Consider the following 14,537-nt stretch of genomic DNA (forward strand, 5'->3'; position numbering starts at 1 on the left):
GTCAAAACTTCTCTATTTCCAGGTACGTCATCTCAAATTATTGTCAGTGAGTAAATAACAAAAGACAAGGGAGAAAGAAAAAAAAGGGAATTCTAGCGGGATTTCTTCGGTTGCACGAATGGTGGTGGTAACTTGCATGTTACTTTTTTTCTTTGCTTCTGACACATACAGCAGGACGACTATACATAGTCCGTCCATAACATACACGTACTAATCTAGATTATAGTTCCCTGGTAGGCCAGTATCAAACTAATCCAATATAATTAAAATATGTGTTCTCTTTCAGGTCTATTGTGGAAAGTATACATGCATCAATCGCTCGTACGTTCGTTGATTTTCTTTGTCAAATTGACAGAACACAACCATGTCCACCAAATCCAAATTCTCTTCTAAAAACTTCCGTATGCAATCCAAAGCAATACGGCATGCTTCTTCCTTGGGAAAAAAGAAAATCCCGGTGGCAATGTTCGGAAAGGCTATGGATCTAAAGCCACTCTTCAATGCGAGACTTAAGGCTTTTTCATAGCACGCTTGTAGTTTCCTTGGGTTCTTGTCTGGTGGAGCGCTAACGTGTATGACGTAGGAGACAGGGAGGTTATAGGCATTGGTGACACAAACATCTCCAACTTTTAGGTGACTAATCTTCTCGCAGTCCTGAAGTAAGTCTGGTCCAGCAGCCTGGTGGATCGCTCGGTCAACACCTCCACGTGGCTCCAATGACGTGTTCGTACTGTTCACTATACAGTCTCCGGAGAGCGAAGTAATACTTCCAAAATATAGGGCTATTTTCTTGTTGATCTCGTGGTTGGCTGAAAACTTTGGGCACATTTTATCTTTTAAGGTTGAGGTGGGGGAAGCCATGTCGTACCAAGTCGGTAGGTCCACCATAGAAACTATATCCCTGATAAACATACAATCAGGAACAGCATCATCTCTGTCCAAATTTGGTTCTTCAACTAAGAATTGGGCGAAATCTCCATTAACAGCTGGTAATTCGGGATCCTTGGCACCTTCACCTAAGACAGTAGGGGAAGAGGCATCTAGCTTCTGAACATCCTTTTCAGCATCTTTTCCTGGTGGGTAATACTTTTTTAAACGGTCAACAGCGAAAGAATCAATCTTAATTTGCCCATGTCCTGTCCCAAACTTTACATAGTAACTGTTGTCATGTTTGCTTCCTTGAATTATACCTGGACCAAAGTATTTCCCTGAGAAAGCTTTGCAGTTACCTTTCTTAACGGTTGAATCAAAAATCCAAACCAGATCGCCTTTCTTAAAAGTTTGCTGTTTCTTCTTTTTGTTGTACGATTTAGCGGAAATCAGAAATCTTTTATACAAGTTATCATGGGCTCTTTCCCGTATATATCTTAAACGTTCTAATCGATCTTGGTTATCTGAAAATTGACACTGTGTGTCCAACATGGCAGAATGTAACAGTTTAGGAGAAAAACCATGGAGGCACTCAAATGGAGAAATCTGCATACTCAAATTACATGTGACGTTATAGGAAAAAACAATCTGTGGTAGAAGTTCAATCCAATTGGACTGGTTATCTTTGTCCAATGCAAGTTTCAGTTGCTGTTCAATATGTCTTATGGCGACTTCCACCTGACCTAAAGAGTAGTGTCCTGCCACATCGGCAAAGTGTAACTGGATATCAAAGATATTGCACAGTTCCTTGAAGACTTGACTCGTAAAAGCTGAGCCACGGTCGCATGCCAATTCAGAAAAAAGACCATATTTCAAAATAACTTGCTCGTACAAAAATTGAGATACAGAAGCAGCTGATGTATCGGGCAAAGAAGCAGCTATACAGAATCGAGTTCCCTCGTCGACACAAACAACCAAATAACTGTGTTTAAGGATGTTGTTGCTAGGGTATTTCCCGGAAAAATCTATATATATCCTATAGAAGGGTGGAACGCTGGGATGGGTCTGTAGATTTCCTAGAGGCTTGCCACTCCTCTTCTTCAACACTTGACAAACAATACATTCCTTGCACTTCCGATAGACAAATTTCTTCATGTCCAAAAAGTATACAGACTTCAACAGCAAATTATACGTTTTGGAAAATCCAGCGTGGTTTGCTGCGAGTTTTTCAGCATGGCACTTCTCAAAAACTCGGTCTCTCAAAGACAGTGGCACAGCGACTAAATGAACTTTCCCAAGAGGCGTGGAATTGACTTTGTATAGGGTAGAGTTCCTCATGGTAAAGTGTGACGCTCTTCGCTCGAAAGCAGGATCCTTGTCAGGAGCATCCTCCAAGTAGGCGATAATCTTGCTAAAGTATTGATCTTCTCGTTGAGCTTTTCTGAGATCAATAGCGTCATTATCTTCAATGAAAAATATACGGGGATCTGCCGCACTTGCGTCCTCATCGGTAATATCACGCTTGTGGTTAACAAAACGGCTGAAAGCATCAGCCTCCACATTGCTGGCTGCGGCGACGTGAGATATAGTAAAATGGTAAGCTTCAATTTCCGTGAGCCAACGAGCTAGTTTTCCAGTTAAGTTCTTGCTATTCTTTAAATATGTTATGGCTTTGGAGTCCGTGTGAAGGAAAAAATGTCTTCCCAAAACAAAATAGCGGAAAGAACGCAAGGCATATAGCAGAGCTAGGAGTTCAAGATGGTAAACAGAAAGATTCTTCTCAGCAGGCCCCACTGCACGGGATGCGAATGCAATGGGCACCAGTTCAGATTCGGGATCGTCGGATACGGGTTGTTTTGCGACGGCAGCCAAACCTCGGATCGAAGCATCCGTGTATATGTGCAAGTCACGTTCGGGTTTATAGGCCAATAAGGTGGGAGCTTCCAAGATGGCGGTCTTCAGCGCTTCAAAGGAATCCTGCTGGGATTTACCCCAGGTAAAATCAACATCCTTCTTCATCAACTTCTGAAGAGGATCCGCGATAATCGCAAAATCCTTGACATAACGCCGCAAAAAGGAGCAAACTCCAAGAAAACTCTTGACTTGTTTCTTCGTCCGTGGCCTCTTGTAATCTCTAATGGTGTCCAACATCTTATCGGAAACGGACATCCCAAAACTCCCAAGCTTGTGGCCAAGTACGACCAAAGAGTGGTGAGCGATTTTGGTCTTCTCGGGGGACAACTTTAAACCTCTGGAACGAAGTCGTTCAAACAGTATCTTGCATAAGTCGAGCATTCCAGCCACACTACTGGAAACTACATAAAAGTCGTCCACATAATACATAATGTTTGAAGAAGGAACTCCAGCAAGCGTTAATTTCACCAACCTATTCAACGCTGCGGCACTGGAAATGTGTCCCATCAGTAAGCAGTTGTATACATAGGATCCAAAGCCTGGAATTGAGAATCCTGTGCACTCCCTACTCTTCTTAGTAAGCTTAATTTGGAAGAATCCGGCTTTCATGTCGGAACTCGTGTAAAAAAGCTTTCCCGCCATGCGTCCTAAGATGTCCTCCATCGGTGGCGTCGGGTAATTACAGGGCATCGATTGCAGGTTTAAAAATCTGAGGTCCGAAACGAATCTAAAGTCTCCAGAGCGTTTTCTGACCAAAATAATAGGGTGATTACATGGGGAAGTCTCTGCCGAAATTACATTCTGACGCAGGAGAAGATCCAACTGTTTTTTGACGACATCTCGAAGGTGGTAAGGTACTGAATACGGAGCCTTGTTCACTGGGGTCTCATCAGATAGCTTAATTTCATGTTCAAAGCCTCTAGCGACGCCCACGTCTGTGCCTGACCAAGAGAAGACGTCCGCGAAGAAGCGGATAAGATCGTAAAATTTTTCCTTGTCCTCCGGAGCGAGGTCTTGATTGACGTCCACTCGGGTGGGATCACACATCTTCTGTGATGCGGCTAACTGCTCTGGTGGTGGGGTGTATTCCTCCGTGGTGTTTGCCACAACTTCATCCGAATCAACAGGCACCTCCTCAAAGTCCTCTGCCAGACCAAGAACTGTTCCCATGCGTAACTTCACTGGGGTGGTGGTGGGGTTGGTCACATAAACGACTGGTGTCTCACCATTTACCAGAACTCGTGGGATAAAAATTCCCAATAACTCTTCAATTCGCTGAGACGGGGACAACAACAACTTTTTTCCGGTAATATCAAGCGAACTTCGGAGACGGACCAAAGTATGTGACCGCGGTGGCAACACAGTATTTTCAAAAACTCGAAAAACAGGAGTGGAACAGCTAGCAACTTTACTTGTAAGGACTTTGGATAAATGCACCTCTAAATTTCGCCTCGGCAATGAACGAGACGGTAAACGACCAAAGTAAGAAAGAGTAAAGGTATTTTTATCGTAATCAATTAAGGCTCTATGAATATTCAAAAAGTCAGCTCCAAGCAAGGGACCATAGTCAAAGTGTGGAATAACTCGAAACACATGAGAGAAACGTCTCCCATTAATATCAAACTGGAGAATCGCCAACTCAGAAACCTGTATAAACTTGCCAGTAACACCTCGTAAACGAGTATTGATGCGATATCTCCTAGCACTTTCCGGTACTAAATTGGAACCGACGCAACTGACCTGGCTCCCACTGTCGATCATAAATTTAGTCTGGACTCCTCCCATAATAACACTGATATGAGGCAACTCATTCTGGGTGAAAAGAGGGACCGTAATTCGGAGAGAACGAGTAGCAATGGTCCAATTTGCTACCCTAGCAGTTAGTTTAAAGTCGCCCTGCAATATCTAGCGATATGATTAGGGCCTTTGCATCGAAAACAGATAATAGGTCCCTTTTTTGAGGAGTCGTTGTTTTGGGACGACCCTGTATTTGATTCGGACCGGTTAGGATCGGTTTGGGGCACATGAAAACTATTGGCACCATTATCATTGGTTTGTTGCCTATTATTATGTGGAAAATTTCGTCTACCATTATTCCGTCTATTGCGTGAGCCATTCCCATTGTTTTTGTTTTTATTGCCATCAGAAAAAGCGGATATTTGCAACGTTAACTTAGATAATTGTTGCTGTAATTCAAGCAAACGGCCATTGACGTCATTACTCTGCTGCGTTTGCTCTCGTGGCGAGTCAGCAGCTCTAACAGCTGTTTCCTGTCTATATGCTGCGTCAGCAGCTGTTACATAAGGAAGGCTGTCTGCCGGCTTATTGCTGACCAAGGCAGACTGCAAAAGCACTGGGTTCTTTTTAATGAACTGATCTAATTCCTTCCTCTTTGTCAGCAATCGTGCTTTTTCCTCTAATATTAACTCATCGACGAGTGCAGCGAGATTTTCATATTCTTTTTTAATAACAGCACGAAAATATTCAGGTTGAAGACCTTCGATAATGTACTGTATTTGTGCTTTTTCTGAGGCTGTAGGATCTGATCTAAGAATGAGATCCTGTTTTGAGTAAACGTAATCCATCACGCTCTCATCCGTACCTTGCTCTCGAGCCCTCATCTGCGCAACAGTAAAGTGGGGAAGCGCATGATCTTTAAAGGTTTGACGGATTCGTTCTTTAAACTGGTCATAATTCCACTGCGCAAATTCGGGTTTCGATTCAATTGCTGAATACCAATTTTCAGCACCTCCTTTCAGTAATGATCCTAAAATTAACTTCTTACGGGCTCCTGTCCAGCCGTTGACTTCGGCCACAGTTTCGTATTTCCTCAAAAATCTGTCCACATCCTCCCCGAAACGAGCATAAAACGGCTCAGGTCTAATAATAGAACTCATATATTGAACAGGACCTTCGCCTCCTGCATTATTCGCTGCAGATGCCATATCTGATACTTTAGGACTTAAAGAAATGGAAGAGGACCCAGTAATCTCGGAGAAGGTATCGGATAAACGTAACTGCCGACGTAAGTTATACAAAAATTGGCGCGTAACCTTAGCGGACTTTGGGGAAGAACACGCGGCAGGCTCAAAATATACAGTATTGCTATGGTCTAAAATTTCCTCTGTAGGGACGCCTAATTCCTCATTTAAGTAACGCAACATAGACAAAAATCTCTAAGAAATTTGGGCACACAACTACACATCACATTAATACTATAACTCAATAATTAACTTAAAAATAATAAAATAATACCGAGAATACGCTAATAGACACAAAAAAAATAAGAAACGCACTATACTTCGGAAAGAGTTAGGAAAAAAAAAACATCTCGCCAGGACCCAAGTGTCATGCAAAAATAAGAGGAAACATAGGTGAGCTATTTTCCAATTGAGGAGAACCTCTCGGACTCTAGCGCCACTACGCCCCTAAACGAGGAAGTCGGATCGGTCAGAAGTTCCATCTGATCGTAATGACCTCCGTGTGCGGACTCGACCAAAAGGCCTCGACGCTAAAGTAGTACTTTTCGCTCGAAAGTAAGACGCACACCAAAAGAGCATTCACAATAGGGTGAAACCCTCCTCGTACAGTGCTACGCCCTTAGCAAGGTTCTGCTCGGGGTACGTCCATACCTCCGCAATAAACCTCGCACAGACTCGGCAAAAGTGCCTCACTGCAAAAGTAGTGAAATGCGAAAGACCCAATAGACAAGAGAGCTTATTGGCCTCCACTCTGGTGAAACCATCCGTCTGTTGCGGAGATACGCCCAACAACTGGTCTCGATCGGGGTGCGTGTGCTACACTCCCGCAAGAAAACCAGTATAGACTCGGCACTGAAATGCCTGCTCCAACAACAGCTATTGGCCAGAAAAGAAAACAAGAAAACCATGCACGACTAGAAGACTGAACTAAAAGCATGCAGAGATAGAACTAACAGGGCAAAAACAATTCTCCACCAAGTAGGACACTAGCAGGAGTAAAAAGAAAGAGTAAAAAGCCACATCTCCACCATATAAAGGGTGTGTGGGGGAGGAAAAATGAAAGGAAACTCCACGTACACACAAGCCGTCAGAAGAACTAAAGTGGGGAATTTAGCTCAGTTCACAGGCACTGGATTCGGACGGCTGTCCTTTGAAGTAAAAGATCATTGGGATATTAGAGTTAATAACGAAGAAATTCTATGAAAGAAGAGAGACAGGGTTAGGGTTAGGTTTATCGGTTAGGGAAGGTGTACCTTCATGACGTCCGGGCGTGCGTTGTTCCCTCTCTGGTCTCCTGGTATCTTGCTATGGATCTGGTCCTGGACTATTGGCGGGATATCGCGGGCATCCGCCAGTTCGTAGGAGAAGTCCGAGATTAGCTTCCACTCCGCACCGTTACTCCCGGCTTCAAATCTATATCGCTACTCCTCGAGACGGAAGTAACCGGGGCTATTTAAGGAGGGCCCCCAGGCTCGGTGACTATTCTGGTTGATATCGAAAGCGAGTCCCAGACGTCATAGGAGGTGTGGTTGTAGGTGTTGGGAGGAGTCAGGAAGGTGTCTCTCGTAGCTTTATTACAATAAATACATAACATTCATAAATTGCTGATGTAGCAAAACAACAACCAGTTGACTGTTGACAGTTCAGGACGCAAGCACTCTACACAGAAACTCCATAAAACACATAAAAATTAATAGAAACCTGTCACCAACATCATTGTCTGCATAACTCAATGCATTATTAATAACAGTCTTTGTGAATCGAAGCAAGGACACATTGATTCCTTTACATATGTAATTTATATAATAATAATAATAATAATAATAATAATAATAATAATAATAATAATAATAATAATAATAATAATAATGTTTTTTACATAAGATATAGTAAACAAATTCTGTGCAAACTACGAACATTATTTATTTTATATTATGGACAGTGAATTTTCTTTGCCAGATCGATGTTAACATTATATTTTAATTTTTTGTTTCTTCTAGTACAATTTACAGTTCATTTACACTCTCAGACATAAAAAATTTCTATATTGGATTGCCTTTTCCTTTTATGTATTTCTTAATGGATAAACATAGATTTTCCTTTATTCGCATTCCTAAACATTGCATCATCTGACGTCAGCCTTTCATATGTCTGCATTCGATTCATTGAATCAGTAATTCAACGACCGATGTCTTAGAATATAATTCAACGACCGATGTCTTAGAACAAAACCACAGGATACGTCGCCTGAAAGAGTGTGTTGGACGAAAATGCAGAACGGTACTCCGTGATAAACGATTTTCGGCGGATAGTCTTTACATATGTTGAAAGGGTTAACAATGCTTATTCTTTTACAAACGCAACATGGAAGTATTTGTACAGCAAGTATTTTGTTATATAAGTTTAGTTTGGTTCTGTTGCGTCCGTTCTGAATTTTATTTGAAGCTATCTGGGCATCATTGCCCAGACTCAATGTTCCAGAAGATAGATGTCAATTCAACGAGAGAACCATTAATGAAGGATCACCAACTGATCCAGGCAAGTGCTATGTAGACTTTTCCTATCCTAAATTCATCCTTTCTCTATCACCTTCTAACCTGACATCTATTTCTATTTGTGCGTTGTAAGTGTTAAATTTCATTTTACTAAGATATTCAGGTCACGATCCCATCATCTTTTGTTGACGTGTTGAGTGTCAGAAGGTCTTATTGGTCGAGTATCACTTCAACCTCTCGTACACGAATGACCACACACGCGTTAGACGCTATCATGATGAGCGCAATCTGTCAGCCAGCATAGTCAAGCGTCAGGTGAGATAGTGTGGTAAGTTATTGTATACAGCACGCCATCTCAGCTGGTAAGCAACAAAGACAAACTCACGAGTGATTGCTACACCAGGGCAGTGTAGAAGTCGAGGTAGTGGCGTACACAAGTTCGTCAAGGAGCGGAGTTCAAGGTCCCAAGTTCACATAATTTCAGGTGTTTCTATACATACCTTAATATGGTAAACATTTATTTAAACAACATTTTGCTTAAGGGGGAGGTTAAAACGTGGAAACCTCCCTGGCGTACGTCATTGAGTTGGGGACATACTAATCCTTCATATTAACTCCGGACGCTATACTTCAGCAGTGCAATGCCCGGCTACATATACATATTAATTTATAATGAGCTTAGGGCAATGTGCAACTGTACCACACATGCACAATTCATCGCCATAAGATTGCCATGAGTCAAGCAACAGTATCTCGTTAGTCCCGTAGGAAAGTAGTATAGTCTTGCGTAGTCTGATGCTGCCGAACTGAACAGATTCTGGAACGGGTTCATTGTGGAACTTTCTGACACTAAGTTCACGGTGTCACGTTGTAGAAATGTGCAATCTCCAAGGGCCCGAGACCGAGGAGTCTCGCAGAGATCATGAGGTGCAGGACTTCTATGCCTTGGTCGAATTTTCGCGATCGCAAATGCTTTCTTGAGTCTTCCTACCAAAAAAGTTGCGGAAGCCCAAGTTCGTCTTTCCGAAAGAAGTCTTTTCGGCCCCCCATTGCTCGTATCAGCATGGCCACGTGAGCCAGTAAAATTTCTTACTTAGCAAAGGCCCCCTCTGGAATGCATATTTACTAGAAAATATAAGTAAACATAACGACGGTAACTTTCTCAAGTTAGTGTTGCTCGTGGCTGAATATGATATCGTATTACAAACTTATGTCAAGGGCTGCATTGCTAAAAGTAAGGCGAAAAAGAAAAAGGATAATCTCAAAGAGTCTCTTTTCACCTTTTTGTCTATGGCCTTCATATATAAATTGATTAGAGTCATTGCGTTGGTCGGTTTACGTTTGCTTGTGGAAAATCTAAAGCCATGTGGGAAATTTAGTTTGATGGTAGACAGTACGGAAGATGTTGCGGCTATAGACCAACTCGCAATATGCGCCCGTTATGTACTGCAGGGTCGGGTCCACGAGATTACTTCATTTGTTAACGGTCGATGATTCAAGTGGGAAGGGTCTTCTTGATTTGTTTTAAAAAAATAGGGAATTTGATGTTCCTATTTCCATCGTTATAGGATGTTCGTTTGATGGAGCGAGCAATATGAAAGGCAGTTATAATGGTCTTCAGATTCATTTGAAAAGTGAAAATCCCTCATTGATGTATACTCACTGCATGGATCATGCGTTACATCTTGTCATGGCTGATTGTACAATTCGGTCTATCCAGGCCGAAAACTTATTTGATTTGGTTGAGGAATCAGCTTGTTTTATCAGCATTTCGCACAAGCGAATTTCAGTATGGAAAAAGAAAACACTCTGGTTATGGTAAACTCAAAAAACTTTGAAAAAAGTACGTGCAACTCGTTGGTGGAGCAAGAACAAAGCTCTTGGCGCTATAATACATTTTAATGAGATTGAGAATTTGAAATCTAGTAAGTTTGTAACTTTTTAGTCAGTTTTGCTAGAAATATCCACAGATAACAGATAACTTCGATAGTAAAACGAAGTTTTTAGCACGTACTTTGCTAGAAGAATGAACTACATTTGAAACACTTGTGACAGCTTTAATCATCTCTGACTTGTCTGATGTGACTTCTTGTGTATCAATGTTCCTCCGATCTACGACTTTAGATTACCTCAAAGCTTGGAGTTTAGTGAATAGCAGATAAAACAGAAAAGGAATGACTAAAAATTCCACAGTGTACGAAAAATGTGTCGCATTTGCCAAAGGCCTCAAAGGTGTATTCAAAGTTCAAATAGACATTAAGGGGGTAGACTGCTAAATATTTTTCAAAGCTAACAATTTTTCTTTTACCAGCTTTTCGTAAATAAAAAGAGATAATGAAATGTAACTTACCTCAATAATAGATAATGTTCTTCTACACCCGAAAATACGAATCGAAAGAATTTTCAGTGTTGCCATCCATAGAAATTACAGTGTGACCAGAATTTGAATTACCCAAAAGTCTAGGTTAACACAATGATTAGAAAAATGAACTCAACGGTATTGATGACTTATCATGCTGTCTGTGTTCCTTGTTAACTACTTTTTAAATAATATTTGTATTTATTTTGTAATAACGTATGTAAGATATTACAAAATAAACATATATATTATTTAAAAAGTAGTTAACAAGGAACCAGACACCATGATAAGTCATCAATTACCGTTGAGTTCATTTTTCTAGTCGTTGTGTTAACCTAGATTTTTGGGTAATTCAAATTCTGGTCACACCGTAATTTCTGGGGATGACAACACTGAAAACTCTTCCGATTTGTATTTTCTGGCGTAGAATAGCATTATCTATTATTGGGGTAAGTTACATTTCATTATCTCTCTTCATTTACGAAAAACTGGTAAATGAAAAATTATTAGCTTTTGAAAAATATTTAGTAGTCCGCCCCCTTAAAACAGATTTTGTCCAGAAACGAGTCCCCGTTAAAAAAAAAAAGGCATGGACTTTTCTCCCTATGAGCTTTTTAAAGTCGCATATTATGAAATCCTTGATAGTGCTCTGCAAAGCATTGACGAAAGATTTGTGCCAAACGAAGGTTTACTTCTTGATTGTTCTTGGCTAAATCCCCAAAGATGCTGCGAAATTTCTAGTCTTGATGTTGACATCCATAGTGATATTTTTGTGAAAATTACTGAACTCACTGATATTGATCGGAATTATCTGCTTCTAGAATTAAAGCAGTTTGCTAGTTAATATGATAGCTTCCAAATAACGTGGAGAGAGCATTACAGACCAAAGCCAGAACCTAATGAAAACCAGAGTTATAGCGAACCTGAGTCTGAAAGTGGAAATGAATCCAACACACAAACCGAGTGTGCCTGAAAAAATGAAAATGTGAACAATCAAAAGTGCTTTAAATGTCTATCATGTCCATTTTCTCTTGTTTCAACTTTCGCAACAGAGTGATTTGTTTAGTAATATTTGTACACTGTTTTCCAATTTGTTCTTACTCTCCCATGTACTCACGTCACATGTGAGAGGGCAATTTCTAAACTGAAACTTGTTGAAACTAGACTAAGATCTACAATAAGCCGAAACCATTTGTCTCGTTTACAGAAAATAAATTGTTATTCCAGAATGTAGACAAAGAAAAGGTAACTGATTTGATTGCCTCATCAAGTGGAGAACTGCTTAAAAAACTGTCAAAGTAACTGAAATAACTTTACAATTACGTTTGATTATCTCAGTATTATTGTAACTTTATTGCGATTTGTTTTGTACTATATATTTATTCAATGTAGAAAATGTGATTTTCTCACTTATCATGTTTTGCAACTGATGGGGAAGTGGCTTCAAGGACCCGCGCCAAGGGCCCTCAACTTGGCCAGTCTGACACTGGCTGATTGTGAATGATATTCCAGGCAGACCAATAACTCACACCTATTGCACACATAACACTTTCAATGGTTATCCTCCAGCCTTCCATTAGGATCTTCTCAACTTTCTCCTTCAAAGCGGCATCATCAGTAAAATATGATCTTCCAGATCCGCGGTGGTCATGTGTTCAATTTGGAATTGTCGTTTTCACTTGGATACCATCTCATACTATGGGCTTTCATCCCCATAGACTTCTTTAATCTTTTCGTGGATCTGCTTTGCAGTTCACCTGAAGATGGAGGAACTTAATAACGCTCCGTGCATCAGGCATGTCAATTATCACACCTTCAGTGATTTCCTTAACAAACAAACAAAAAAGTTCAGAATTTGCATGGTTAACATACAAGGACCTAACTATAAAATGCATGTCCGAGGGGTTTGTAGTTCGTCACCTTATGGGTGACTGCACGAATATTTTGATATTTAAACACACATATTTTATATATATATCGGTATATACATGGTGTAACATAAATGCATATCCAAAAGTGACGAGGTGATTGCAGACATCCAAACAAGAAAAAAATGTTCCTATAAACATGGGTTCGATGCCGCTTCGTTTCCGAGATACAGGGTGTTCAAATATCGAGTCCCTCCAATGGCTCATGGGAAAGTGAATGGAAATGTTCAATATTACAGGAGTAATACAATCAAATGGAATTATGCCTGCGCAAATACATTTACACTAACATAGAGAATAAAACTAATCAACATTTGAGGTTATTGGGTTATCAGTGTTGCCAACCTGGTACAAAGTGTTATGTTTTCAAATAGCAGTAGACCCCACACATTAGCGTATAATTGCTGATATCAAAACGTCATGGAGCACTGTCTTCCGAAGTTTATGAGAGCTATAAACGAACGCTATGGCCTCCATCGAATACCTTTCTCAATTACTTATCTTGGGAGACATGTAATAGTTGTGATCTATGAACCGTTGTTTACTATTGTGAGTCGTTAATTGACTTCACACGTGGGCGTCTTGTCTTTCTAAAACGAAGCAGAAGGAGCGTTTTGATGCCAGCAATCATATGCTAACGTGTGGACGTCTAGTGCTATTTGAAAACATAACACTTTGTACCAGGTTGGTAACACTGACAACCCAATAACCTCAAATGTTGATTAGTTTCATTCTCTATGTCAGTGTAAATGTATTTGCACAGGCATAATTCCATTTGATTGTATTAATCCTGTAATATTGAACATTTCCATTCACTTTCCCATAGTGAGACATTAGAGGGACCCAACATTTGAACGTCCTGTATCTCGGAAACAAAGTGGCATTGGACCCATGTTTATAGGATCATTTTTACTTATTTGGATGTCCGCAATCTGCCCGTCACTTTTGGACATGCATTTATGTTACATCCTGTATATATGTGTAAAAGTAATTTTTAAAAAAAAAGTATACAGTACTCACCTGTAATGCCTCGTGGATTTCACTCTTCAGTAAATTTAATTCCTTCTCAACAATTTCTGCCTTCTGGTTATTTGTGTATGTCATTAATGCCGTTGTCACATGTCGCAAATTAAATTCGCACAAGATCTTTTCTACCGATTTGAGAACTCCCATTGGATTGGCAACGCTCACAAGTGTTCCATCGGATTCACATTGAAATCTGGAAGAAAATAACATTAGACATTTATCGTGACAATATTGAAGATAACTTCAGATCCCCTGTGCTTATTCGTGGCCAAGTAGCTAGTAGTTTTTATTGTGCGTGTGGCCAAGGGTTCAGTGGGGCTGCTTGTCTTGGATACAAACAGTGTTAAACCTTTCCCACGGGTTGAGAGATAATCGTGAACAATGCACCATTATAGTACATGAAAAATTAAATGAGAAATACTTCTATTTGCACACTAAATTGGTGCAATAGTTCTATGCTGTCAAAAATAAAAGTAATGTCCAAAATCACGAAAATAGACTATTACAAATTCAGCTCTGATTGTTGGACATCTATGTGATTTTCATTTCTTAGGAACTCTTTCACACTTTTCACTGTTGCATAATTTGGAAAATCAACAAACCCAAGGGAGAACGGGGAAAAGAACTCATGTCTATTGAAAGTAACTTCCTAAAACACAGAAGGGTATATTGCTTTTATATCTGTTATCGATGAGCATATGAAAAGATTGGAGTGGCACCATTAAGGCTTCACATCTTATTCTACACTGCAAGAAATTTGGTACGTATCCAGAATTAACTGAGCTATGGGGTCCTTTATTTCCGTCACACATTCGAATCCATTATCATCTGGGGGTCTTGCAAAACATTGACAACAAATGAAATCAAACTTACGTTGCAAAATGTTAAAAAGAAAGCAAACTAAGGCAACATGACATTTATTTTTCCTTCTTTTAGCGACGCTGCTTACTAGTCAACACTTGTT

General features: G+C 40.2%; 1 protein-coding gene across 1 annotated transcript in view; it reads right to left on the reverse strand.

Annotated features, from left to right (window-relative positions):
• LOC145662544 (uncharacterized) overlaps positions 1-14,537 on the reverse strand; it is a 96,303-nt gene that overhangs the window by 42,046 nt on the left and 39,720 nt on the right. Inside the window, exon 7 of the mRNA XM_081728220.1 lies at positions 13,568-13,766. Within this exon, the coding sequence (XP_081584346.1) occupies positions 13,568-13,766 (199 nt within the window). The remainder of the gene's footprint in view (positions 1-13,567; positions 13,767-14,537) is intronic.

The sequence above is a fragment of the Thermobia domestica genome, chromosome 10 (genome assembly GCF_964235325.1).
Source record: "Thermobia domestica chromosome 10, izTheDome1.hap1.1, whole genome shotgun sequence".
NCBI lineage: Eukaryota > Metazoa > Arthropoda > Insecta > Zygentoma > Lepismatidae > Thermobia > Thermobia domestica.